At 40.1% G+C, this 27,956-nt stretch overlaps 2 protein-coding genes across 10 annotated transcripts; one reads left to right on the top strand and one right to left on the bottom strand.

Moving 5' to 3' along the window:
- Position 1: 1 nt before the first annotated feature.
- Positions 2-11,557, top strand: NUDT5 (nudix hydrolase 5). 8 transcript variants are annotated; one of them, XM_056509099.1, is made up of 11 exons: positions 15-285; positions 406-592; positions 875-964; positions 4,365-4,454; positions 6,444-6,511; positions 7,296-7,348; positions 8,005-8,112; positions 8,659-8,754; positions 9,732-9,842; positions 10,929-10,982; positions 11,223-11,557. In XM_056509099.1, coding segments are annotated over exons 4-10 (501 nt in total). In that variant the 5' UTR covers positions 15-285; positions 406-592; positions 875-964; positions 4,365-4,391; the 3' UTR covers positions 10,931-10,982; positions 11,223-11,557. The 8 variants fall into 8 exon arrangements, with proteins under 8 accessions (XP_056365111.1, XP_056365133.1, XP_056365122.1 ...); XM_056509136.1 differs by lacking the exon at positions 875-964 and having other exon boundaries at positions 2-285; positions 406-610; XM_056509158.1 differs by lacking the exon at positions 875-964 and having other exon boundaries at positions 3-285.
- A 1,317-nt stretch (positions 11,558-12,874) lies between these two features.
- On the bottom strand, positions 12,875-26,773 carry SEC61A2 (SEC61 translocon subunit alpha 2). 2 transcript variants are annotated; one of them, XM_056481787.1, is made up of 12 exons: positions 26,519-26,773; positions 24,953-25,020; positions 21,181-21,246; positions 19,642-19,720; positions 17,869-18,000; positions 17,625-17,734; positions 16,877-17,030; positions 16,063-16,223; positions 14,857-15,054; positions 14,453-14,644; positions 14,240-14,316; positions 12,875-13,922 (listed from the first exon to the last, which is right to left on the bottom strand). In XM_056481787.1, the coding sequence occupies exons 1-12, from the start codon at positions 26,523-26,525 to the stop codon at positions 13,736-13,738; spliced, it is 1,431 nt and encodes a 476-aa protein (XP_056337762.1). In that variant the 5' UTR covers positions 26,526-26,773; the 3' UTR covers positions 12,875-13,735. The 2 variants fall into 2 exon arrangements, with proteins under 2 accessions (XP_056337762.1, XP_056337764.1); XM_056481789.1 differs by lacking the exon at positions 26,519-26,773 and adding an exon at positions 22,086-22,232 and having other exon boundaries at positions 24,953-25,017.
- Between the last annotated feature and the right edge of the window lie 1,183 nt (positions 26,774-27,956).

Raw genomic sequence — 27,956 nt, 5'->3', positions numbered from 1 at the left:
GGCCCCGCCCCGGCCCCGCCCCCGCCGCCTCAGCGCTGCCCGCGCCGGCCGCCGCGCCCCGCGGCCCTGCCCCGAGCCCAGGAATGGCTGAGTAACGCGGTATCCCTGTCCGTTCTGCCGACCTCCCTGTGTGCCCTGCATGGGGCTGCTTCATAGACTCATAGGGTGCTAAGGGGTTGGAAGGGACCTCGAAGATCATCCAGTTCCAATCACCCCCTGCCGTGGGCAGGGACACCTCCCTTCAGACCGGGTTGCCCAAGGTTTTATCCAGCCTGGCATCCGCAGGTCTCTGAGCAATCTGTTCTGGTGTCTTACCACCCTCACAGTAAAGGATTTCTTCCTAATATCTCATCTAAATTTCCTCTCTTTCAATTTGTGCCCATTACTCCTGTTCTGTCTCTACAGATGAATAGGCCCTCTCCATCTTCCCTGTAGCTCCTTCACCTGCAAGGTGCTCTGAGGTCTCCACGCAGCCTTCTCCGATTCTCTTAGCCTGTCTTTGTAAGGGAGGTGTTCCAGTCCCCTTTCCAACTTCGTGGCCTCCTCTGGACTTGCTCCAGCAGTTCTGTGCCTTGTTATCCTGGGAACAGAGGTGTGCACCGTGCTCCAGGTGGGCTCTCACACGGGCAGGGGAGGGGGCAGAATCTCTGGCTGCAGCCCAGGACGGCTTTGGGGGCTGTGAGTGCACACTGTCAGCTCGTGTTAAGTTTTTTATCAGCCACTATTTAATTTTGTTCAGTCCCGACTCAAGTATTAACAGAGTAGTGTGGGGGATTTTTAAGCCCCGTGGTTCAGCTGTTGTGTCTGTGTCGGTGTGTCCCCTGCGCGGCGATGTTTCCATGCCATGTTTCCTCCTGTGCTCTCCCATCTGCAGTTTGGGGATGTCTCTCCCAGCTGTGTGACACCTCAGCTCTTGGGAAGTTTGATAACACCATGGAGCTGCCTCTAACCCTCTTCTGCTTGTGTGAGATAATCCTTGTTATTTGCTCTGCAGTTACTTGTCTGTATTTTATTTGGCACTTAGTGGGTCATCCATGCTTCTAGATACCGTGATAAAAATGAAACATTCTGCTTCTACTTGTCTCCTTCCCCTCAACTTAATTGCTAATTAATTGATTTTGTTTCTGGAATCATAGCACTAAAGTTCAAGTAATAAGTTTAAAGTGCCTTAGGATTTTTTAATGATGTTATCTTCAGCCTAGGTATCTCAGAGTGCAGTTGGTTAAATCGTGCATGAAATGTTGCCAGTGTCTCTTTTGCACATTCTTTAGAAGAAAATCCATATTTGACCTTGACCTTGAGTTTGCCTTGGGCCCCCCCATTGCTGAATTTCCATTAAATCTCGTTGCTGTCAGCTGGAATATGTGTTTGGATCAGAGAATGTCTTCTGAAAAGTGATTTGGGAAAACTAATCCCTCCAATCATTAATCTAATAACTAATCATTAATATTGAAGTATAGTTCTGATGTCCTGACTTCTCTCTCAAACTGATTCACAGACCTTGGTTGGCTTAAGATTTTAACTGCTGGGAAGGATAATTTGGAAACTGTAGAATGGCTGGATGCTGCCTTGAAAGGAAGCCACTCAGTAAAGGAACAAGCAATGGGAATAAAGTTATATGTTTCATAAATGACATGGCTTTTGCTTGACAGAATTTGACCCCAGTTTGAAATAAATGGAAGAAGTAGCATGATTTGGTAGCTGTACTCTGTAACACTGGGCACAAAAACTACCAGACAAAGTAGAAAACTTTTTTTTTTTTTCCCCCATAATTGATAGTTTGAGTGCTGTAGATTCATGTTAAGGCAGCTGATAAATGTGTGCACTTTGACATATTCTTAATATTGCATTTATAACTATTAAAAATGTGAATTCTTAGAGCTCAATGTAATTCTAAGTCAGGTAGCCAGGTTCCCAGGCTGATGTATCAGCTGTATTGAGTTTAACTCAAATGAACTCATGTTTATTTGTAGAGGGAATTTTATGAGATAGAAGAAGTGCAAGACAAGGCGTGTTTTGAAATCTAAATAGGCCTTTAGAAACCTCACATTTTAATGTTAAATTTAATTTTCAATTGCAGCTAATTTTGTTTATGAACAAGAGATGTTGCCATCCTTGACAGCATGACTAATGTGAGATGCCAGAATTGCAGCCTTCGTTTAACCAAACAGTATTTCAGCTTTCTAACAGCAGAAATTCTCACTTCTATGCTGCCAACTGAATCTGCACAAAAATACTGTTTTGGTGGAACTTTTTAAAAAGCCACTATATGTAGAGTTACTGCACCCACTTGTGGAGGAGACACAAATTACAGAAGCTGTGATAGATCAGTGTTGCCCTGTGTTTGAGGTCTTCACCCATTTTAGGTTTTAGTGATAATTTAAACCACTGAAACTGTACATTTTTTTGTTGTTGTTGTTTTAAGTAGCAAGTCACCACTGAATCTCTCAGGAGAGAGCATTTTTTGTTTTGTAAACATGTTCTGCCATGAGATGAGGTCCTAGTACTTTTTTTCATAATACAACTGTGGTAATCCACATTTGAGAAAGATACACTGATATTTGTGCAGAAGGATTAGTGTGATCAATAGAACAGGATTTTCTGTGAGGGGGTAGTAAAAGAGCAAGACTTAGCCCAATCCAAAGACAACTTTAACAAGGCTATGGTTCACTCCCTACTCCTTTGATATATTTATATTGACAATGCAAAAGGCTATAATTCTTTTCAAATGCAGGAGGTGAATTTGCTGTAGCTGGTTATGTAAGATTTTGTGTTTTTAAAAACATCGCACACAGTATCCTTTGACTGTTTCTCCTGGGCTGTGCTTCTTTTGCATATGTTTGATGGAAAGCTTGATATTGTAGTTGAGAGTCACAGCATGAGACCATGGCCATTATCCAGATAAAACTCTTCAATCCAAAGAGAAGGGAGTTCGAAATATTGGAACAGCTGACTGAAGTAACATAAGCTACTGAACAATTGTTCATAGAAATTGTGGTAAGGTAAGACTTAAGAAAGAGCCTGCCCTGTGTACAAACCAAGGAACTGATTTCATGTTCTTTAGTTTTACTCCTGCTGATATTTAATCCTACCTGTTCCTTAGTTCCTTAGTCTTAAGGAACTTACTGCAGGTAAATGTCAATCCAGTATGTAGGAAAGCTGTGCAACAGATGTTACCGTGAAAGGATGAAGATGAGGTAAAAAATGAAAGTGCTAAAGTTGGGTGTGACAGAGAGGGCTTTCACACACTTAGGTATTGTTCTTTCCTAGAGACCACACAGAGCCTTATTAATCCATAGCTGAAATAATGAAGAGATTCTTTTTAACTTTATGGAATGATTATGACCATCAATGTTATGGATGATTGAGATCTTTAAGATTATCTCTTCTCTCCTGGTGTTTAAACTGATTTGTTTCCTTTCACTGGCTTTTGCTTATGATTCATGATGATTTTCAGGACTTCAGTATTAAGTTGATATCAGAGATGGTTTCCCTGGTATAAGTTTCTGTGCTTAAAGTGCCCTGTAGTTCCACAGTGACACAGGGTCAGTCTCTAATACATTTTTTTTTCTGCTGCCTGCTGTGTCGTTAGGCTGGAACTGGGTGGAGGGAGTACATCATCTCTTTCCTGGAGATGCAGGATGAGGCACTGAGCTGCAGGTGCAGAGCCTTGCTTTGGGCATTTTTAAATGAAAATGCTGCCTTTTGCATGGTGTTGGGCACATCATTCTCAGTAAGAGACTGACATGCCATGGTCACACCAGCCCCACGTGCTGCACAGACTTGCAACACACATGTAGTTTTTTGACCTTGTTTTTTAGTGGAAAGATTGAGTCATTTACGTATTTATTTGTGATGTAAGGTGGAGGTAGGTTCTTGTTCTGATTTTTAATAGCAGACAGTTTTTACCACTGAAGTCCTCTTGGTATAAGATTTTTTTTGCACTTTCACAGTGGAGTGCACAGTTGTGTTGTCCAGACACTGTTGACAGAGCATTTCACCCAGATCAGAATGAAACAATTTGAAATGGATTAGTTGTATTTAGTATTAGTTGTATAAATTAGTTGTAATTGTCTGACATTTGAATAGTTAAGGAAAGTGTCTTCAACTGGCATAGCTACCTGACAGCTGATAGGACTATTAAAACTATTCAAGTCAGGGGTTTGACCCAAATTTATATTTCTCCTTTGAATTATTCGACTCTGAAATCACTGGGTGGAGCTGAAAATTGAACTTGCCATCACACGTCCCTGACTTTCTCCAACAAGTTATATTTGTTAATTTACAGTGCAGAAATGAACCTTTTAACTTTACACTGAAAGCAAATATTGATTTTGTTTCCTATATATCTGGACTTTGCACAGGAGGGGAAAAACCTGACATTTCTGAAAATGGCAGCTGAGACATCCACGGAAGTTGCAAAAACAGCTAAACAATTCGTCCTTAAGGAAGAGGTACAGCATGCTTGGGTTTGACATCTTTTTGCTGTTAAATAACAATTATTTGTGAGTTTGTGAGTGCAGAGTCCAAAATGCTAGAGAGGCTGTATGTTCATAAAAACCTGTTCAATAGATAAAACATTTCTTCCCGATTGTCAGAGAGTTTAAAAGATGTGACATTCCTCTTTATTGAAATAATTATACAAATTATCAATGAGGATAGAGAAATCTGCAGTGGTGGTGCATTATTTTTTTAAGCTGCTTCTTTTTTTTTTTTCAAATTTTGGATCTGTTTCTTGTATTGTCTCTTCAGGAGGTTTTTCAGTGTTCAGAAATAATGCTGATATCTCTGAGAGACTTTACAAATTGGTGGGTTATGAAACTCAGATTATCTTTCAAACAGTTTTCTGTTTCTTTAAGGTGGTGAACCACCAAGGGTTGCTTTAAGATTTAGGATTGTACCACGTTTTATGTTTTCTGAAAAGATTTGAATTTAGATAATTGCTATTTCAAAGACATCAGTAAGGAAGTAGTAAGAATAATATCAATCCTAAGAAAGGATTCTGAAGGTACTTCCTTCTTATTAGAAGCACTTTCACTCTAAACTGCCTCTATTTGTTTCTGTTCCCTGTGAAGTCTTAAAAGTTAATCTTTGGTGTTAAGGCAGGTTTGGCAGTGTTCTGCTCTTGTTATAACACATGTGATTTCTTTTATTTGTTCTTCATGGAGTGAAAACACTCTTGTAATTTATTCGGGTTTCAAGGCACAAGGATTTGTTGTTTGTTTGGATTTTGTCTTTTCTCTTGGGAATTTTTTAGTACAAATATTTCACAAGCATAAAAGATTTATTTTTTGTAATCTTTATGAGTTTTTTGCAGGCAGCATTTTTATTTTATCCTCTTTTAGTTTGGTTTTATATAGATTGTTTTTATGGTTTTCTTTGGGTTGTTGTTGTTTGGGGGGTTTTGTAATGTTTCTTAGTTATTCTCTTTTAAAACAATGTACTCTTCAGCATTACTGGAAATTTTTTATTAGATCTTACATATTTTAAGCTATTTACTTTTTTCAGTCATGTTGTAGGCTTAATACAGAGAAGTGTTTACCCTCTTTCTGCCAGTGGCTCTTATATCAGAAGTGGTTCTATAACTGTGCAGTAACAGTGTAGTCTGGTGATGGACTATCTTCTGTGAAAATGGGGGCTGATCTTACTTCATTCTTTCTTTTTCTGGGAAGGCACATTCAGGTTGTTCTAAGCAGATGTTTTTTGCCCATCAAAGTTATAGACAAAGCAATAAAAATAACTAATTTTAAAACAAGTTACAGTAAAAGAAGGAAACTGCTAGGCTAATATCTAGGAATTTTTCTCTTAAATGGATTACATGAAAGATGAGGAAACATCATAGGGAAAATAAATTCATTTAGTCCAGAAAAGACATTTGGTCATAGTATTCATGCCAAGCACTCACTCAGCAGCTCTCAGAATCCTAAAGGGACAGGTAGGTATCACCCTCCCAGCTGCAGAAAACAGCAGTTACACAAGGCCACAGTCTGGGATCAGGGCAGGAAGAGTTTCAGGGTAGTTTGGTTTTCAGTCTTGCATGCTCAGCTTTTGGGCTGTGCTCTCTGCTAAGGGGGCACTCGTGAGCAGCAGTGTAGATAAAGTCTGTGCAGCCCAGAGACCCTTTTGCAGCTAATATATTCCACTTGCAAAATCCTACTAAAAATGCAGACTTTGCAGTACATAAAATCCCACTGAATTCATCAAAACTTGATTATAAAAGTCACATTAAGAAAAGCTACTGTCTTAGGGTTATTTTTTAATTCATATTCAAGAATTTAGGGTATTTTTTTTCTGTATTAGCAACAGGAATGCTGTTGCACATTCCTGCACGTGCTGTGATGGTGAAATTTGTCTTCAAAAGAACCTAAAAATAGTTGTGTTATTTCTCCCAATTCTTTGGGAATAATTTTATAATGTATTTAACAAAGATTTCTTTATTTTAGGTAATTGTAGAAAGACAATGGTTGAAGCTTTCAGAAACAACTTACACTGATCCCTTTGGGAAAACCAGGTAATTGCCTCTCTGGTATTCCAGATTCCCAACTGTACAGGCTAGAGAACAGGAGCATTACAAACATATCACTCCACACAAGAGGAGAGCTGTTCATTGTGAGGTTCCTTCAGAGTTCCTGCTGTTCAAAGAGAATCTTACTCCAGCAGATGTGCAAGCATTGGGGTTCAATTTGGCTCCTAAATCTTCTTGGCCACATTGGATCTGGATTGTGTTGCATTTCCAGTTCTGTGGAAAGATGCTACACAGAAGCAAGTTCTAGCTGTGCAACTACTATGACAATCAGAGAGTCCATCCTGTGGGTTTTCTGGTTCCTCATTACAGGCTCCTTTTTCCCTGCTGGTGGTGCTGGATCTTGCATATTACTGACAAATTAATGTCCTCTTGTATGTTGCCATTTCTTCCAATTCTTTTTTACTCTTGAGTTTTGCTGTATTTATGTAGGTGTTACAACATGGCTTTAGCTCCCTCCCCTTAAAGTGTTAGATTCTGTACTGATTGCTTTCTGTAGTGCCTCCCAGTTAATCAGCAGAGTATCCTCTTAAAATTATCAAATTGGATCATTTGTGTAACTAAAATTAACTATTTTCTCTCTCCCTCCTTAAGCAGGCAAAAGAAGACTACACTATAGACATTTTATAGTGCCAGTGTATGACAGGGCTGGCCTATGGCCTGCTGCTTCTTACAAGACCTCATTGTGTGATGGTACATTTTACTTTAAATGAAAGTAGCAAGGGTAGAAGATGATTTATGTATTCATTTCCTCTTTTCTCTGTTTACACAGAACTTGGGAAACTGTAAAGCGTACTGGCAACAAAAAGGGGGTTACAGCTGATGGTAAGAAATGGTGGCTTTTTCTGTTTGCGTTTTTCCTGTGAAAGTCCTTCTGATAAGCTGACAATACGGATTTTGAGCTGATCTGTTCCTGAATGAATGAATGAGGATGTGGAACAGGTGGCTTGGCAGAGCTGGCTGTACCCCTGAGCTAATGAAATGCTAACTTATGTGCTGAAGAATCAGAACCTTACTGGCGGGACTGCTTTCCCAAGATGATTTTGTTCACTTTAAAATGATGGAGGACTTTCAAAGACATCAGGAGTGCCCTGACACAGAGTAGCTCACAAACTGATGATTTGGTCTGCTGTTAGGGGCCAAGGGGTCAAGGGGCTCTTTGGGACACGATTTAGACAAGAAGAGTGTAGTAAAGAGTTCCCTACAGAGGCTTTCTGGCAGTTTCTGTAGGCAGGAGAGCCCTCCCCTGAGGCTCAGTCTTGCTTGGTATGTGTGCCTCTGGCTTACTGGGGAGCTTTGAAGATCTCTCATCATGCATGATATAAAGAGCTTAAATGAATCACTCAGTATTCTGGAGCAGGCATCTAAACATTAAATGCTCAGAGTAGCAGTGTGTGGGTTCCTTTCCAGGTCTGGCACTAAAATCTCACTTTCTGCTACACTCACATTCCATGTCCTTGTGTCTCCCGTGGCTGTGGTAGGTGTAGCAGTGATAGCAGTGCTACAGAGAACCCTGCACTACGACTGCATTGTCCTGGTGAAACAGTTCAGGCCCCCAATCAATGGCTACTGCTTGGAATTTCCTGCAGGTAAGTGACTGAAACGTTGGGATGAGTCACATATGGCTCAGTGTATTTAGATGTCCTTGGAGTGCCAATATTTATGTATTTTACATGTATTTTATCGGTTACACTTGATGATCTCCAAGGTCTTTCCCAGCTTAGTTGATTCTGTGACCTTAATGAAGCTCTAGGTGGAAAACTGTGCTGAGTTCCATGCCTAAAATAGAAATATTTGATAATGAAAAAACCAAAATAAGCTTGCTTTAGCAGATTGGAGAAAATTCCCTCCACTTCTCCTTTCTCTAAGTATCAAAGCATTTGGCTTCTTTCTCTCATGAGAATATTAATGCCACTTTTGGGGAAGGCAGCATGATTCTGTAGATAATTGGTTAAGGATTTGGGCAGCAGCATAATGAATCCAGGGACAGGAATCCTTCCTAAACTTATCCCTCTGTAAAGACAGAGTAATGAGGATATTTCCCCTCTTCTATAAAGCTTGATTAGATCTCAGGATGGATATTGCAGTTAAGTGGGAAGCTTTTAATTGTTTTTTGTGTATTATGTATCTTCCAGGCCTCATTGAGGAAAATGAGTCAGCAGAAACTGCTGCGCTTCGAGAGCTGAAGGAAGAAACTGGGTACAAGGGGGAAGTCATTGAATGTACTCCAGGTCTTTGATTTCTTTTTTTATTTTTTCCCACCAAAGTTAATTTTGTCTTGATAGCTACTCTAAATGTCTAAAATGCTCTAAATCAAAGGGAAACTCCAAGCAGCAAAGCCTATGCAGATTAGCAGGGTAGCATCTCATGGCTGTAAAAGTGAAACTTTGGTTATTGATGTGCATCAGTTGCTGAACTTCTGTCTGAAGTGAGTTTGATGTCTGTAGGGAGGAAATTTGCTATTAATTAAGATCCTTTACACAAAATCCAATTATTCAAGCTGTGATTTAGCATTTTAGTGTCCAGTTCTAAATTGCTGGACTTTGAGAACAACATCTGTGAACTTAGGAAGAAGGAGCTGCATGGTGCAGAGGTCACCCTTCTATCAGCCATGGGGAGGTGACAGTACTTGTGGGGAGGTGACAGTACTGGGTTCTCCACCTGGAAAGGGGAAAGGAGAGTAATTGGAATAAATTCAGAGATTCTTTGGAACATGACTGTTCCAATCCTATGCTTCCTATATAAGATAAAATGAAGGCAAAATGAGGATCGTAAATCAAACTTGAGGTGGTTGCTGAAGCAACTTAGGATTTTGAGGAAATGTCATTGCAGTTGAGTCTTCTCTCAGTTATTGGGTACAACTGCATTCTGGAGATTGGGAGAGGTTGGAGACAGGTGCTGGCAAAATTAGACTCCAACAGACTGAAAAAGTCTATAAGAGATAGTTTACAGTAACTCTTCAGTCTATGGAATGGGAAGTAAATTTGACTGTGAAAACAAGTCTTACCAGGGATCTATAGAAGACCTGAAAGTTATAGAAACATTACTTCTAAGAATATGTGAAGTTTTCAGTATTCTTACAGCACAAATGTCTGCTAAATATATATTCTCCTATTGAATCAGATACAATTCTATGAAAGCTTTTGTTAAAATGTCTATGTACCTGACTCCTGCTCTGAAAAATGAACCTCCATGTGCTTGTTGGCAGCTCTGTGCTTGGACCCAGGAATGTCAAACAGCACAACACACATCGTGAGTGTTGTCATTAATGGAGATGAGGCTGAGAACACAAGACCTAAGCAAAACCTTGGTGAGTTCTGTACCATTTATTTGACAACTTTGAGAAGATAAAAAAAACAATGGGTTTAGAACAACTAAGCCCACCACTGTATCTCTTCTGTCCTAGCTGATTTGGATACTGCACATCCTGCAGTCTAGATGAGCAGTGTGTCTCTGCTGAATTCACTGGTGAAGCCCAGATGCAAAGTGTCAGCTGTTGGGACACTCAGAGTAAAACATTTTGGTGCCAAATTTCAGTAAGGGCCATAAGCACTTGTAAACCTAGATACTGCTCTCAGTTGTAGCTTCACTCTGGAAATATTCGCAGTGTCACTCACAGTCAGCCAGCCATCAAATGCTTTATAAAATTATAAACTCTGCTGTATTTCAACCCCTTAACTCAGTACTTTTTTCACTTGCAGATGATGGAGGTATGTGACTGTGATCTCATTGACAATAAGGTCAAGCGTGATTCTTCGTATGGCAAGTTTTACTCAGAAAAAGTCAGTTACAACTGGTGTTTATTTGTGCTTGGGTAATCTCCTGACCCTAATCAAATGTGCCTGAGGTTGACTTTGGCCTAGATGCAAATTCCTGTGAGGCATTATTGCGTCAGTTATCTTCCCCAGTATTGTACCTATAGCACCAGTATTTCAGGAAATACAAATTACTTACCCCCCAACAGCTGTAGGTCAAGCCCTAAAGACAGGTAATTCAGACAGGGGAGGGGTAAGCCAGCATAAATTCATCATTACTCTTTGAGATGGTTTGGTCTTGAAATGCATCTCCAGTCCATTACAAGTTTTCTTCAACAGTGTATTTTTCATTCTCAAAAGGGAGATTTCTCTTTTTGGGATTCTTATCCTTCATAGCTACCAGCTACACTTTGTTTCCCAACTGTTTCTCCAGCTTCTTTCAGCCAAACATGTTTTTTAGTGAGCCCAGTCACTGCCTTCCCCCATGTAATTGACCTTTTTTTAATATATGAAAGCTCACAACTTTTGAATGGTAATGAGCATTAAGTCAGTTTCTTTCCCTTTCTAAATTGCAAGAAACAGAAAACAGACTTAAATTTCTCTACTGTTCACTAATTTAAGGATGTGCAAACCTTTTTCTTCTCTCCTAGAATTTGTGGAAGTTGTTTCACTTCCGAAGAACGACCTGCTGCAAAGGATTGATGGTAAGAACTTTCTGACACATTAACATGAGCTTCAATAATCCCTTCTCTTCTCAGGCTCCTCATGTCATTTCCCACCCTAGAATATTGCATGTTAAACAAAAAGCCATGAGACCTGGCCGGGTACGAGAGTTAGTGATAGCAGGAAGAGTTTGCAGTGTCTACACATCTTCATTTTAGCACAGACTTACATTTCTGTAAAGGTGAGGTTTTAACAGCAGACTTTTTTTCTTTTATTTTCAGAACTAGTAGCAGAGGAACATCTGGCAGTAGATGCCCGGGTTTACACTTACGCGTTGGCTCTGAAGCGTGCAGAAGAAAAACCGCTCCAAGTTCCTTTCATGAAGTTCTAGAACTGGACAATGAGAAATTTAATTCAAAACTTCCTAAGTTGGATGGCTTAGAAGTACAACTCTTCTTGTAATCAGGGTCCTTTGCTGTACTTGTAGAGCAAAAAAAGTGTAGTGATTCTGGTATTTTTATTTGGAATTATGTAACTGACAAAAAGCATTTCTTTTAACTGCTCTATCACCCCTTGACAGAATAGCTATAATAAAAATACTGTTTAATTTTCAGAATGGCTTGTTTCTCACTAGATTCCTCTCTGCACTTACCATTCAGTATAGGAAGGATGCTTAGGTAACTGTGGTTGATGTTGTAACACCATGGTTCCAAAGGAGGCAGAGGCAGAAGAGAGACTGCAGGTCTCACTCTCTAAAACAGCACTCACACAACTCCTAACACCTGGAGAGGGGAGAGCTCATGGTGCTCTGCAACTTCTTTATGAAGGGCAGCAGAGGGGCTGGCACTGATTTCTTCTCTCTAGTGACCAGTGACAGGACCCAAGGGAATGGCCTGAAGCTGTGTCAGGGGCAGTTAAAGTTGGATATCAGGAAAGGGTTCTTCACCCAGAGGGTGGCTGGGCACTAGAACACTCCCCAGGGAAGTGGCCACAGCACAGAGCCTGACAAGAGTTCAAGATGTGTTTGGACAAGACTCTTGGGCACATGGTGGGATTATTGGATCCTGCAAAAGGCCAGGAGTTGGACTCCATGAACCTTGTGGGTCTCTTCCAACCCAAAAATAATAGAATTGTAGAATGTTTTATTAAGTAGTAATTTTCTGTGACAGCAGTAGGGACAGCAGCACAGGAACACCGTGTGCATGCTCTGGCGGAAGTAATTAAAATGGCAATTTTAAGAACTTCCTATTATGATTTAGACGATGTATCCTTCTCCCAGCCCTAACTAAACTATACAGAAAGAAATCTGGTTTGTTTGGTCTAAAATAATAATTGTGACACCACCATCCCCCAATGCAAACCAGAACTGTGCAGGCCCAGCCAGGGGATCCTGCTGAAGGTATGAGGTCTTCATTCAGTCAAATCACTCTTAGGTACATCTTATCCCAAATAAACCTTCAGTGCATCTGCACACAGTAAGCTGCTACTAATTATGTAAACAGCCACCACTGCTGAAAGGTCAGGATCTGAGAGTTTTAATAAACACAAATCAAAATCAGTCTTGCCTCTGAAATAGATGAGGATGCATAATTAGGGAGACTTTCTGAAACAGAAAATTGCTTAAGTGTTTCTTATCTTCACAAACAACACAAAGTTACTTTCAAGTTAAGACTGAGCAAAGACAGAAGAAATGTGACATTAAAAGGGAAAAAGTGATTACAGCAGAGCAGAAAAGCTCAATTACTTTAAGGGGAGGGATCTTGGGATTCTTTTTTTAATTGTGGCTGCTAAAAATTAATCAGAACTATATTCTAGAAAGAAAAAAAATAAAGAGGAAAAAAGGGAGTCTTCTAGACCTACCTCCCTATCAAAGCATTGTAGAAATTACCAAAGACTGCACATGAATTACATCTGGCACAGACAAGACACAGGAGAGGGTTTAATTAAATAAGTTTATTGTCTAACGCTTACATTTGTTACATCGCCGCTGTAAAGTGCGACAAGTTTTCAGCAGGAACTCCCCGTTCCCCCTTTTCCCTCCTATGAACTGCTTTAGGACCAGACCTCGTTCTTTAGACTCACAAAAGCAAAGTGGACATGAAGTTTCAGTGGCACAGTTTTCACAAGTACATGGTTGAACAGCACTGCTGGGCTGGGCTGCCCTGCCAGGCTGCCCCACAGCAGCCCTGGGCACAGCAGATCCACCACACAACAGTTCACAGGTGAGATGAGTATCAGCCGCCAGTCAAGGTTTGCTTGCCCACCCTCAGAGCCCAGTGAAAGGTGCCTGGGTGGAGGCACCGCAAAGGAACAAGGAGTGCTGAGTTCAGTGGTGGGGAAATGCAAGTTAAAAAAGTATAAAAAAATTAATGTAAAATACAGATACAAATAAATTTTGTCAGGAATACTGGCACGTGGCAATCTGAACTCAGGTATCTTTTTCTCCTATTAGGGACAGGGAAATTAATTTAACACTTTACTGCTGTGTGCAAAGACATTCACCGCTCTCAAACTGATACATTTTACCATCCCACTGTAGTGTCTGAACAGCAAGGTAGATGAATTGTTTCCAGCATTACAGGCAACACTAGATAATACTTAAACAAGATAATGTAAACTTTATTCTTAAGGCAGCTGGTACTAATGCTGCACACAGGCATCGCTCAATGCCCATTACAGTAATGGGACACGTAGCACTTGAAAACAAGTAAAAAGAAAATAGCATTATTGGACTAAATGACGCATGTTGTCAAAATACTTTCCCTTTCACACAAACCATGAAATATTTGGACATCTAGAAAAATAATGCACCTACTCCTCCAACTTCAGCCTGTTCTTTTACAAATATTTCAAAATACTGATAAATAATAGTGACTGCAAGCAGAATGCCAGTGCCAGAGCCAATGGCTCCTAGAAAGTCAGCCAGCACTGAAAGGGCACCGATGCACAAACCACCAAATGCAGCTGCTGTAGGGATGTATCTGTAAGATAGAAAAATACAGGAAAGAAAAAGGTAATAACCAAAGTATCTTTCTTTTACAAATATGGAAGAGATTCAACTCAAAATCCCTCATTATGTCACTTAGAAAAAAAGAAAAAAAAAAAAAGACAGTACAGGTTAATATCTAATCTGCTGCTATACTTTTGTATAACTAAGAAATGCAACAGCTGAGTTGGAAGAATTTTCCCTTTTGCAGTGGAAACAGGTATCAAATTTTTCTGACAATCTCTGCTCTAGCTGACACTTCCCCATCTCTTGCACTCTTCGCCATCCAGCTGGAAGTCAGCATTTCCTTACCTGTTAAGCTCATGAACCATTGATGTATCTCTGTGGCCTCTCATTACCATTTGCTGTTCTTTGAGTTGCTTGGCAACCTGTAAAAAACATTTTTATGAAACTGCTGCAGTGTTTCCCAGTCACTGATGTTTACTGGGATGAACTGACCATTCAGTAGCTGGTCAGTTCTAAACCAGAAGCACTGTTTGAAAACAATTAAGATAGAACACCTACATCTTTTGCTGATGAGCCAGACACTTCGATCCAAGTCTTGGAGAAGAATGCACAGGATCCCAACATAAATATTATATAAACTATTACATGGACAGGATCCTCAAATATTGCACCCATGGATTCTGGAGGGGACAAGTAGTAGCACAGGCCACCAACAGGGTAAGAGCGAGCAGGGCCACCTCCACTGACATCCTGAGAGGGGAAGAAAAAAGGCAGCAAATTCTTTTTCACAGACTTCCCACATTCCTATCCTGTATTAATAGAGGAATTCCTCTTTGATGTTTGAAACAGCTTATATATATAAATATTAAAAAGTAAATATTCCAGTCGGTTAAATACCAAGGATTCACATCAAAGTAAAATGCAAATAATTCTATGCAGCTAAAATGTGGTAAAATACTTACTGCCCACTGTCCCAGTAAGTTCACCAAGAAGTTGCCACTGAATCGAACAGACAACATCTGGGAAATGACATAGAGGTTTGACACTAAGGCAGACTGCAGAATGATGGGAATGTTGGAGGTGTAGAACAGCTTGATGGGATAGCTGCTGTACTGCCCACGGTACCGTGCAGACTTGATGGGTAAATCCACTCGGAATCCCTTGGGAAAGAACACAAATGCACCAGGGCTCACTTCTGAGACACAAGGTACTCCCAGGATGCCCTAAAGCTGTTCCTGACCATGCAGTTCTTGCTAGATAAGCAAGGACTGCAAGGTCTGAGATAGTAAAGCCCAAAGGCTTTCTGTTGCAGCATGGATTACAAATTTTAAGGATGTAAAAGTGTTACTGCTTGGTTGTATTACATTTGTTTCACATAAACACGGTTTCTCATCTGCTAACTGGTACTCCTGTAAAATACATTTTATAGATTAGGAGTTGATAAAAGCCTGTAATGACTTCCAACTGAACTAGCCAGTTACAAGCAGGCTCTTGTGTAGTAAGTCCAGGCTCTTGTGTAGTTTTCTGGGGCAGGATCTTTTCTGAGTAGATCCAAGAAAACATGAACTTGAACTTGTAAACCTGGTATTTCTTTTATTTATTTTTTTTTTTCCAGAACCCAGACTCAATAATTTAAAAAAAAAAAAATTTAAATCACATTTTAGCTGCCCCCACCCCCAAAATCTCCATATGGATCCTCCTTTAGTGTCCACTTTAGTAGATACTTAGATTTAAAAAGAGACACTAATTAAATGTTTCAAGAAAATTAGGGAAAAACCAGTAAGCTACACACCCCAAAGAAGTTCTCCAGCTCCATCCAAAAGTATTCTTTTCAGTCAATGATGAATATTAAGAATATTATTGGTGTGATGCAACAACTGCAGTACCAGAATCCGTTTTATTAAAAATATTCACAGTGTGTATGGCATTCAATGGAATGGGAGATTTCACACTGAGTACAAGTAGGCCTGGCTTCAAAATTTTATGGCATTACTGTCACAAAGGTAACAGTTACTGAAATGATAACACTGGAATAAAAAGAGTTAATAACTCAAAACTAAGATACTTCAGCTACTCTGGCATAAACCTTCCCATCTTTTCCCAATGACTGCAGTGTCCAGGGTCCACATGCCCTTCTACCTCTGCAGAGCTGCTCTGAGGAGCTTTACCTGGAAATAGATGACTACAGCAAACACAAACACTGTAGCAATCAGGTTCATGAGATTGGGCAGATTCTGCCGGTAAAAAGCCTCCCGTAAAGCCCGGACCTTGTCAGTTCGTGTGGCCAGCAGATGGAATAATGCAATCACAGCACCCTCAAACTCTGTTCCTGCATGAAGCAAGAAAGTGAAAGAAAGGTTAATCTCCAAATTAAAAACATGTTTTAAAAAGTATCTTTCTTTTGGAAATAACAGAACTACTAAGAATCAAATTCAAATGAAACCAAACTAAAAACATGGCTCAGGATTTCAAATCAATGCAGTAAATGAATTTCTTGATGCTGTATTTTAAGCTAATTCAGGGGGTCTCAGAACAACCAGCTGTTGTCAAAGACTGGCTGAGGAACGAAAAGACTGCAGCCTCTGAAGAATCAAACCAGCTTAAAGTAATTAAGAGGCACCAACTATAAAAGCATCCTATAGCCACAAACAAACGGCATGTACAGCATTTCCTATCTTCTCTATTTCCATGGACTAAGTGATGCTAAAACAAGATTATTTCAGTTTGGAAATCCAAAAATTTTCATTCAAGGGGCCTGAAGTCCCATTTTAACTGCTGCACTTCAAATCAGCAAAGGCAAACTTGTATTAATCTCCAAGTCAGACATTTTTTATCTTTGATGTTAACTGGACAACTGACTTCAGAAGCCAATCAGCACACATTAAAACTTTTTTTAAAATGCCATGCAATAAACATCTGATAGTTTATGTGTAATATACACCCACTGAAACATGTTGTGACTGACTGTAATAGCATGCATACCTCTGCCAGTGTTGATGGTAGTGGGACTGAAAGCTTTCCAGACAATGGTTTCGCAGATATTGGTAGCAATAAACAGGGAAATACCAGACCCCAAACCATAACCTTTCTGCAGCAACTCATCTAGCAGCAACACAATCAAACCAGCCACAAACAGCTGTGAGAAAAGAAACAAAACTGAGCAGAAACAAGAACAAATCAAGTCAAGAGCTGTGTTTTAATTCTTTACTTCAGTATTTTCATCATGTTGGAGAGTAATCGTTAAGTCCTTCATCTAATGTCATTTATGCAGTGTTTCTGACCTCCCACATACCAAGGCCTGCACATCTCACCTGGCAATGAGCTCTGTGCCTTTTTTCAAGGTAGACACAGCAAATAGTAATAACTTTTTTTTCTAAAAAAATGTTTAAGTTTGTGCATTTACTGTTTTGTTCTGCAGAACAATGTCTCAAAGCTGCAGCTGTGCCATTTAGTGAGAATTCCTCCACAGCATCAAGGAGTAGCCACTGTTTCCATTTTCTGTATTTTCAATTAAGTGCCACTCATACCTGAAATACTTTTGATATTAACTATCCCAGCATTCTCCTCCTTTATGGAATATTTAGAATTTCTTGTATCTAGACAGATACAAATAATGATGCTTTGCAGCATTAAAAAGAAATAAACTGAAGTCACCCAGATACAGATTTTTCCTTCCAGCTATACTGTCTCTAATCAGTCTCAGTTACACACAAAATAGCTCTTTACAAACCTGAATTATAATAAGAAGACAAATTCCAGCACCCATTTCAGCAGGATCTCCATACATTCCAGTCATAACATACACAATGGCTTGCCCAATGGTAATAATCATCCCAAATACTAAAACAAGAGAGAAAGCAAATCATTTTTAAAAAATCTGAAGTCACCTACCAAAGAAATCTCATATCTAGTATCATTTAGGCAGGCTGCTTTCCCAAAAATAAAAATTTAATTATAATTGGAACAGTGCTTACATTTCTGAGCTCCATTGAACAAGGCTCTGTCTTTTGGAGTGTCACCAACTTCAATGATCTTTGCTCCTGCCAGCAGCTGCATGATCAAACCTGATGTCACAATGGGTGAAATACCCAATTCCATCAAAGTACCTAGAAAAGAAGAAAAATTAAAACAACTGCCATTCCAGCACCTCTCCTAAAGCATTAGGTCTCTTCAAAGGCTCCTGACTTGTAATGAGTATTTCTAAAAATGCTTCCAATATGTTTATTCCTGGACAGGTATGACAAAACAAAGACAGTTATGGCCTCACGAAAGGTTGCTGTGTTAAAAGCAATAATTTTGAAGGCAGCATGGAAAACCTACATAGCTTTTAATTAGAAATATTTTTGTGGAACCATGCTAACACTGAAGGCCAATGCACACTGAAGCTCAGCTTTTTTGGTATATCCTCAAAGAACCTTTCCCTGGACAGCATCTTGTCCCTGGTTATTTCTTCTGTCAGTGCTTCAATGTCACATTTTCCAAAAGTTTAATTTTGCAGACCATAAAATATGCTACAGATGCACAGTTTCTGAGAACACTGCCCTTGGAATCACTGGCTCTAGTTGAGAGTTTAGGATTAAATTAGTTCTTAACAAAACAAAGACTGTCATTAAGCTGCTCTTAACTCTGCCAACTCACTGGCACTGTGTCACTGAGGTACCAACTCTCAAATGTACACAATTCAAAGAGGGAAAGCATCAAAGTAATTATTATAATTTGGTTCTTTCATACTTGTATCCTGTAGTTTCCATCTTAAATATTATATCACCTGTCATGGAAATCTCTAATTCTCAAGCAGCCAGAAAATTAGGATGTCAAAAACTTCAGCATTCACGTCACATCCTCCAATGACTTCTAGTCAGTTGACTTAAGTGAAAACTCACTTTCCCACTCCTGCTTTTTATTGCTTTCTGTCTCTCTAGCCTTTTCTTGGCCACTGTTACCATTCTGTCTGGGGAGTGGACAGCATATTTAGTGTCATACACTGCTAGGGTGATGAGACACCAAATTTTGCAAACCCTGTAGGAGAATTTGAAGCAATGAACTTCTTTACTGTATCCTCACTGGTGTAACAAAATTTGCTATTCCTATGTAAGCAGTACCTTCACATTAGAGGGTTCCAGTGATTTTCTTACTTCCAGCCAGTTTTCCAAGCTACAGATGAGATCAGTGTCCTCATTTAGAGCCAGGCATGACTGGTCACCCATCTTAAGTTTCAGACTTCTAGCATTAGTTTGAATCTTATACATTTAGTTGTGCTCCACTTTACTCTTCTAAAACACATTAGTTTGGTTTTGCTAAAGTTTATACCTAATTATCTCTGCCTTTAGCTTTCTCACCTAGAAAATTACTCACCCATAACTCTGTCAAACTATTATGAAGTGTAACTGACTTGCACAGGTGAGGCATTGCCTAATAAACACCCTCGTACTGCACACTAGTGCAGTTCCTAACTGGAAAGTCAGAAGATTCCCTGTCCCATTTATTAGTTAGAAAGAGACTGCTTTAAAATCCTGAATGGAATCATCCCAAAACTTCTGAATCAATATTAAAATCTCATCTGCATCTCAAAGAAATCCCATTCCTAACATAAGCACTGCTCAAGTACCGATTTTAATTCCATCTGTGTTAAGAACTTTACAAAGTGTTCCAACCTGACATTTGGGTGGTGTGGAATTTAACAGCCAAGTGTTTTTCTCCTGGTGTGTTTATCCCAATAAAAAACAGAAAAAGGAGTGAGTACCAACCTCTGTTTGATGCAAGAATGACTCGCATCCAATAGAAGGGGTCTGCAGAATCTGATGACATGATTCCAAACAAAGGGATCTGTCAAAGTGCACAATAGCATTAAACAGATACACACAATTAGCAAGCATTAATACAAAATCTTAACATGTAATGATTCAACTGTTACATTGTTTATAAAAATTATAAAAATTAAGCCGGAGGTATTGACACAATCTCTTTTAATCCTCCAACTGGGGCTTAACTCAGAGGACTAAACTAAGACCTTTCCACAGGAAAAAGCAGAAGCCCCTAGAAAGAAGTTTAAATATCCAAATTCTAGAGACAGAAATATGTTTTGAAATATCCCACATGGAACTGTCAATACTAGACACATTCATACAAAACTTCCAATATTCTGTATGTCAATATTGAGGGATTTTGAAGCCTTTAAAACTCTTCCTAATCACCAAAACAGTAGAATAGGAATCCTGGCAATCTTAGAGATCAATTTCTGAAAACTCTAGTCTGCACCATCTGTTTTCCTTATTCAAAACTATAATCTCTCATATAGATGCAAAATTTTAATTATGCATACATCCAGCTGCTAGTAAACCCAGATAAATGACATGTTCTTCTAGCTCTAGTATAATTCCCACTTCCTCCTTCCGAAAATCAGATAGGTTTTAGCTGGGTTTTAGCCTTTAAACAGTCCTTCAGAGCTGAAAACAAAAATTAATAAACTACTGCTCTGCAGTCTGGAATGGCTGCATTAATAACATAAGCCAAAAACTCTGATTCTGAAATGTACAGTTCATTTTGAATCTTCCAAGAGGTCCAAAAGTTTTAAAAAGTTTATATCAAGTAATAGAAGGATTCTCATTTTCTTCAGTATCCAGACATTCTTTAAAGAAAAACAAAAAAAGCCTCCACTGTTTACAAGCCAAACACAGGTTCTAGGAGCGCCCACAACTATGAGTAATAGAGATCACATAAATGTTTACAAAGACAGGCATTTTGGAAAGGTTTCAGCTAACAACTTTACCAGGACCTTCACAAAAAACAAGCTCTAAATATCAACTTAAACATTCATAAAAACATTTTCCTGCAATCTTTACAATTCATCAGCTTATTGAAGAGGAATTTTATAAAAAGTCACTCTGATTTAGTTTTCACATTTGTGAGTGCTAAAATTAAAATATAGCTATGAACAGAGGGTAAGCAATGCATTGAATTGCTTGGTTTGTTTATACTGCTCAATAATTAATTACCTTGGTTGTTTACCCTGCAGCACTATCATCATTTGATAGGACCTTTGTAACAAGAAAAAATGCTATGTATTTCTGACTAAATATAAAGCATTAGTTTCTAAAAACATCTATGATCAACACTAAGGACTGTTTCAGAGAACCAGGTTTTTTGAACTGAACTTTAAATACTTTAACACAAAACTAAAAGCTGAAACTACTAGGTCAACATGAAATAAGAATGTCTCGTGCTTTCAGAGTACTTTTTATGTACAGAACACACATTTTCTGACCACAGACAGCATCTATACCTACCTGGCAGCACACTAAGAAAATGAAGAGTGTGATGGCTGTCCATAGTACCTTCTCTCTGAACTGGATCTGCAGGGCAGAGTGGAGACACAAACATGTTCACTGTATGCAGAACTTCCACTGCACTCTCACAACAGTACTAAATGCTGTTATCATACAGAATTCAATGCAAAATCTAGAACTAGAAAGTATCATTCCTTACTGGAATTTATTTTAGTATGATTTTTAGAGAGAAAGACAAAGGTAACTTATGTGGCAATGGCAGACATTTGGTCACCAGAATATATTTTATCTACAACATTCTAATACAGTGGGTATTTACAGAAGAGCAATAGCATGGCTAAAATCACAGACTTACCAGAACAAACATGAAAGATTAATGCAAAGAACTTATCTTCAGTACTTAGTGCTCTAGGCTTCAACAGAAGTTTTGTAAGGCTGGAAGTTATTAAACTAAAGCACTATAAAATTTTTAGAGGGATTGAACTGTTGTGAAGACGTGATTAAAACCAGAAGAACCATGAGCTTTCTACAGCAATTAAAAACATTTAGAATTAAGTTCTTCAAAGGGTATTAGAGGAATCCTTAAATTCATAATTATGTTCATGGACATACACCACAAAATGATTTTTAAATATTCTTTGTTTCCCTCCAAAGTATTTTTATTGATGTAGATTATATATTACTTTTAAGAGAATGCCATACCAAAGATTACTAGTCATTAATTCATTGAAGAGAATCTCAGAGTCACAATATTTGAGGTGCCTGTAATTAGTGCCAGGTGCAAGAAGAGAAGAATCACAAGATTTAAGTTTGAGCCAGAGGATTACTCAAAGCATGAGACAGAAAGAAATGCACTTGAAGAGAGCAGAGAGAGCTAAGATGCAGGGTTATGTTCAAGTTCCCACCTCTCCTCCAGGGACTGTAAACCTGAGGGTTAAGTGTGTTCACTGTAGACAAGTGTAGGGCAGCTACTAAAGCATGACATGAACTAACACGTAAGAGAGACACAGCAGAAATGGTTGGAGCTCTCTGCCTCCAACCACTGAATCTGCCTGTGGAGAAGTAACAAGAAAAAGGATTAGTGCCTGGTTTAATAGGTACTGAACACCCACAAATGAAAAACTACAAACCAGAGCAGAAGCAGCACAGGTCCTCAAGCAAAAGAAAACCCAGAATGTAGTCTACATCTTTATAAGTGAAACCATGCACTTAGAAGCAAAATAATCCAGGTAATTTAATTTATTTCCTGCTACTGCCTCACTCTTAAAAAAGAGGACAGATGATAAAAATACTTACAGCACATAGTTATAAAAAGAAAAATAGTGACAGCAGCAAATAAATCCAAACAATACCTTGTGTTGGACTACACAACGCTGACCCACTTTACCAAGTCTGAACTGCACAATTCAGGTTTTAAGCACAGTCTTCTAAAACCAAAAATGCTTAAACAAATTATCTCTACAAACTCCCAGTTAAACTTGGCTTCAGAGGCATTGGTAAATGTCTAAAACTGCTCTGGTTCTCTCTGTAACTGTGGTGAATAGGAGCACTAGAGGAATTCTGCATCACCCAAATCACAATTATTCACAAGGAAAACAGTCTCTATGAGTAAGAAGACAAAAAAGAAAAAGGAGTCATCCAAATCCATATGCCAAGAATGGCAAATGGTACCAAAATATTCCAGCCACAAATGCTAACAAGCACAGGGACAGTAAATTTCACCATCTGAAATTGAAATTTTACCATCTGATTAAATTGGACATTTTCTTCCTTTGACATTTTTCTTAAATCATGTGAAAATGAAGGGACTTGAGCATTATCATCTTGGTGCTCTGAACAGTGTGTTCTACTTAGCAAATCTGTGCATGAGGGAAATATGAGCCCATTCTACTAACTACAAAAGTAGCAATCACTTTTGCTAATCAAGTTGGCCAAAACACAAAAGCAGCACTCCCCTAGACAGAAGAAACTGCTTTCCTCATCAACAAGAATGGTAAAATGATTCAGTGAAAGCCCAACTGAATGAAAACATCATTTTCACTTAACAATCAATACATGTTTAATAAGAATGAATCTCTTCTTCTATTTGGTTATCTAAATTTCTTGTCCTGGTCTTAAACCAATCCATGAAAGCCATTATTGGTCATATCTAACCGTGACAGCTTGCATGAAAGCAATAAATTACAGAGAATTAGAGTTACATGGAATGACCTAGATCACTTGATAAACTATAGAGAAGCAAGGAACATGACTGAAAATGGTCAAAGGGCTCTTCAGCCTAGGAAAGATGTTCCCAATTACATTTTCACTTTAAATTTGTACAAAGCTGGCAAGTGGCAGCCATTGTCTAGACAGCGACCTAAATAGCAATAAAGACAAAGTGACCCAAATAGACAGGACAGGAATCTTGGCACCTCTCTGGGCATCCTTCATCTGCTGATGGACAACAAGAACAGATCAAGCCCCTCTTCCTCTCTGGCAAATAACATCTGCCAGTGAGCTTTACAGAAACATCAGTGTCTGTAGGTTTGTGTCAGCTTTCTCTTCTTACTCATCTCACAGGACAAAAATGAGATGGCTGCAACCAACTAATCACAGATGTGCCACAAATCTGCACCAAAAGATTACACCAAGGTTCCCCACTGCAGAAACAAAGATGGGCACCTACCAACCAGGTCTGGTGCATCCAAGCCTTAGGATGAGGGTCTGGCTCTGGAGATTCCTGCTCTGAAAATGCCTTTGTCTGGCCTAAATAATTTGTTTAGAAACCTGTCCCAAAGCTAAAGATGCTGGAAAGCAACTAGCAAAGAGCCAGGGGGCAAATCCCAGTCTTTTTAAGAATCAATTCCAGAGGGCTATCATCATAATTTTTTACTGTATCTTCTCCATCCAATTCAGCTATGGTCACTAGCACAAACACCTCTGCATCCAGTCCTAGCCTTTGGGAACCTCTCATTAACCAAAGAGGATTCTCTGAGATGGTGTCATGTTCCCAGTTAAGGTTTCCCTTTTAGAATATAAAAATCAACATTTAGCTCTTAAGGAATTTTCATGGAAGTCATGACAAGTCAATTTGTTACTCTAATTAGACTGTAAAACATGGGCAATATGTGCTTGAGTTTTGAAAGCAAAAATGGTGTTTGGTGGGGGTTTTTTTTTGACAAGGAAGGTCTCTTTCTGTAGAAATTACTGAATTTTAATCTAGAAAATATGACAAGAAATGGGAGGAGTTTCAAGGGCTAGAGGTCTAGAGAGATCAGCTGAAAACGAACTGAGTTAATTGATTTCAGATCAAAGAGAAACATCACATCCAGAAGGTGAACAGGGCAATTACCTGAACTGTACCAGAGATCACTCTCGTGGGAAAGGGACAATTAAATTCCTGTTTCCTGATCTACAGAACAATCCTTTTCCAAGTAATATACAAGCCAGCTCAAAGCCAACAGTGGGATCCACAGGAAAACAAAGTTTGGAGACTGCCTAGTATATTAAAACAGATCACATGGAGCTGAAACTAAATAAGCTTATTCTAGAATTGAGATTTTTTTTTAAATTAGTTAGCATAATTACTGGAGGGAACAACTTACCAGAAGGGTGTTCAGAATTCATCATCACAGTAATGTTTTATCTTAACATGGGTTTCCCCCTGCTTCAAAGAATATATTCCACTTTAGAGCCCACTGTCTGTATCTCTATAGGAGCCTGGACTAGAATACCACAATATTCCCTCCTCTGTGAACTAAAAAGAGTAAGAACATAATGTGGCACTCACTTTTCTTTCCGGTTTCTGGATTTCAGGTAACACTGCACAGAATGGCTTAATAACTTCTAAAAATTTTACTGTTCCAGAAAAACAAACATACACACACACACAAAAGAAGAAAAAATAAAAAGAAGAAAAATATATTAATGAACATTTATGAATTTATAAAACTTCAAAGAACTTTATTTAGCTTCCAAAATTGTCTGAAAACTAATACCCTCTTCTTAAAACAGCTGAAAACAGGGCAAAATGCAAAATAGAATTCTTGTTCTAACCAGATTTGGCCCATTCTTTTTTCCACAGCTGGAATAATTTTAGAGAACTGATGCTGTATGTATCACCAGAAGTGAAATGAATTGTATTCCATCTAAAAATAAATGACCTAATATCAGTCTGTGCTAGTTAACACAGAACAATACTGACATCAAAAGGCATCCATGCAGAGGTTAGAGTCTTGTGTTTACAGAAATATTTAGCTGAAAAAATGATTCAAGTGCTAAAATATGTTTAGAAATTGTATTTTAAATGAGTGGAACACTTAATTGTTATTGGAACTTCAGGGGATTTTATTTTAGCTTTTAATACATCTCTATTCACAGTTTCCCCTCTAAAAACACAGAAAAATTCAACAGTTTGAGCTCATTTTCCTGGGAAAAAAAATGAAATCAATTTAGAAAAAGAAAATCAAAGTGTATGTGCTTGGTTGGGAATTTGCCCTCCAAAACTTGAATCAATAATAAACCACCATTGGCTCCTTTTCAAAGGGAATGCATTTATTACACTGCAGAATGCATTTATTACACTGTAAGCAACATTTTGGTTGTACTGCCATGTTTACATTTACACTCTGATGTGACATATATCTCCTCTATTTATCCCAAGCCTTCACACAGCTTGTTGGAAGAGCACCTCACTCCACAGAGGGTGGCACAGCTCTGCCGTGAACACGGTATCAGAGCATCATGGAATGGGTCAGGCTGGAAGGGAGCACAGGGCTCATCTGGTCCAACCTCCCAGCTCCATCAGGGCCATCCCAGAGCACACAGCACAGGGCTGTGCCCAGACAGCTCTGGAATATCTCCAATGAGGGAGAGTCCACAGCCTCTCTGGACAGAAATTCTTCCTCATGTTGAGGTGGAACTTCCTGGGCATCAGTTTCTGCCCTTTGCCTCTTGTCCTATTGGACGGCATCACTGAGCAGAGCCTGACCCATCCTCTGACACCCGCCTTTTAGACACTTATACACACGTACGTACGTGTATACAGGGTATATATGCTACATACGCATATATAGTGTATATAGTGCGTGTATATATATATATATATATATAGCAGGGCTAGAGTGAAACAGGACACCCCACCACGAAGCAGAGCCCGGCCTCACGCTGTGCCCGGCAGCCCCGACCCTGTGCGGGGAGCGGGTGCCCGGCACCCCCGGCCCTGCTGCGGCGGCACCCGGAGCACGGGGCCCCATCACCGGCCACGGGCCACCGGCCGCGTCCTCCCCGCGCTGCCCGGGGTCGCTGTCCCCCCGCCCGGGTCCCGGCCCGCTCCCCCGGCTCTGCCGGCACTCACTGCCCATGGCGGTGGCGGCCCGGCCGCGGTCCCAGCGCTGTCACCGCCGCTGTCGCCGTCACGTGACGCGCGCTGCGGACGGGCCGTCCCTCCCCGCCCGGGGGACGCGGCGGTGCCGCCTCACGGAGCGCCCCCCGCGCCCTCAGCCAGGCGAGGGGAGCCGGATCGGCACGGGCGGGGAGCGCTGGCCGCCGCGGCGCGATCGGGCTGAGGGCGAGCAGCGGCCGCGGCCCAGGCCCGCTCCCGGAGTGCTCCGCGCGGCGCGAGGGGCGGGCACGGCCCTCACCGCCACACCTCAGCGCGGCCCGAGCGCGGGAAACTCCCGCCCCTCACTCGCTCGGGCTCGGCGGCTCTGGCGGTTCTCAGCTGCTGTCGGTACAGCAGTGCCAGGTGAAAAGCACAGGTTGAGCGGTTTGGTACCGAAGTGTTTCGTTAACAGCCCAATCCACCCGTACGGACAGATGGATGTGATATTTTCACGGGGTGAAAGGACATTAGAGCATGTCCAAAGAAGGGCAACAGAACTGGGAAAGGATCTGAGGCACAAATTCTGTGAGGATCAGCGGAGGGAGTTGGGATTGTTCATCCTGGAGGAAAGGAGGCTCGGGCTGACTTGATCACTCTCCACAACTCCCTGACAGGAAGGTGCAGCCAGGTGGGAGCCGGGTTCTGCTTCTGGCTAACCAGCGACAGGATGAGAGACATGGCCTCAAGGTGCACCAGGAGAGGTTTAGGCTGGACATTCGTAGGAATTTCTTCACAGAAAGGGTGACTGGACATTGGAATGAGCTGCCCAAGGAGGTGGTGAATCACTGTCCCTGTAGGTATCTAGTGAAAGCCTGGATGTGGCACTGAGCACAATGGTCTGGTTGACAAGGTGGTGCTCAGTCATAGGTTGAACTCAACGGTTTTGGAGGTCTTTTCCAACCCGGAAAAATTAGCAAACCTCCCGTCTAAGTCACTGGCCACTGTTTTGATGATCGATAAAATGTCCAGGAGGTTTCTTCAGTCCATACTGACACAGATGCACCACTTCAGATGTGCTGAACAAATGTTTCTGTGTCACCTTCTTCTGACAAAAGCAAAAAAGTAAAAATGCAGTATTGTTTTCTTTGCTTATTCAAAATACTACTGTGTTCAGAACTTTCAGAACTTCTTCAAAGTCCAGACTGTGTTTTTTAAATCTAAACTAACATCACTTACTGAAATACTTGTTTTAATGTGTTTGTTTTTTCTGGTGTGTTTTCTTTCTGAGAGTTTTTGCTGCTTTTAATGAACTGCTCAACCTAACAGCTCATTCCTTCAATGTCTTTTTTTCCTTCTATTCTTACACTTCTCTATGAAAATCCTGACACACCACAATGCACAAATGCTGAAACTCTCTTTTTCTAGTTAGCTCCTTGCTATCTAACAGCACATAAAAGGCTTGCTTCTCCTT

The sequence above is a fragment of the Oenanthe melanoleuca genome, chromosome 1A (assembly GCF_029582105.1).
Source record: "Oenanthe melanoleuca isolate GR-GAL-2019-014 chromosome 1A, OMel1.0, whole genome shotgun sequence".
NCBI lineage: Eukaryota > Metazoa > Chordata > Aves > Passeriformes > Muscicapidae > Oenanthe > Oenanthe melanoleuca.
This window is presented reverse-complemented; position numbering and strand designations above follow the sequence as displayed.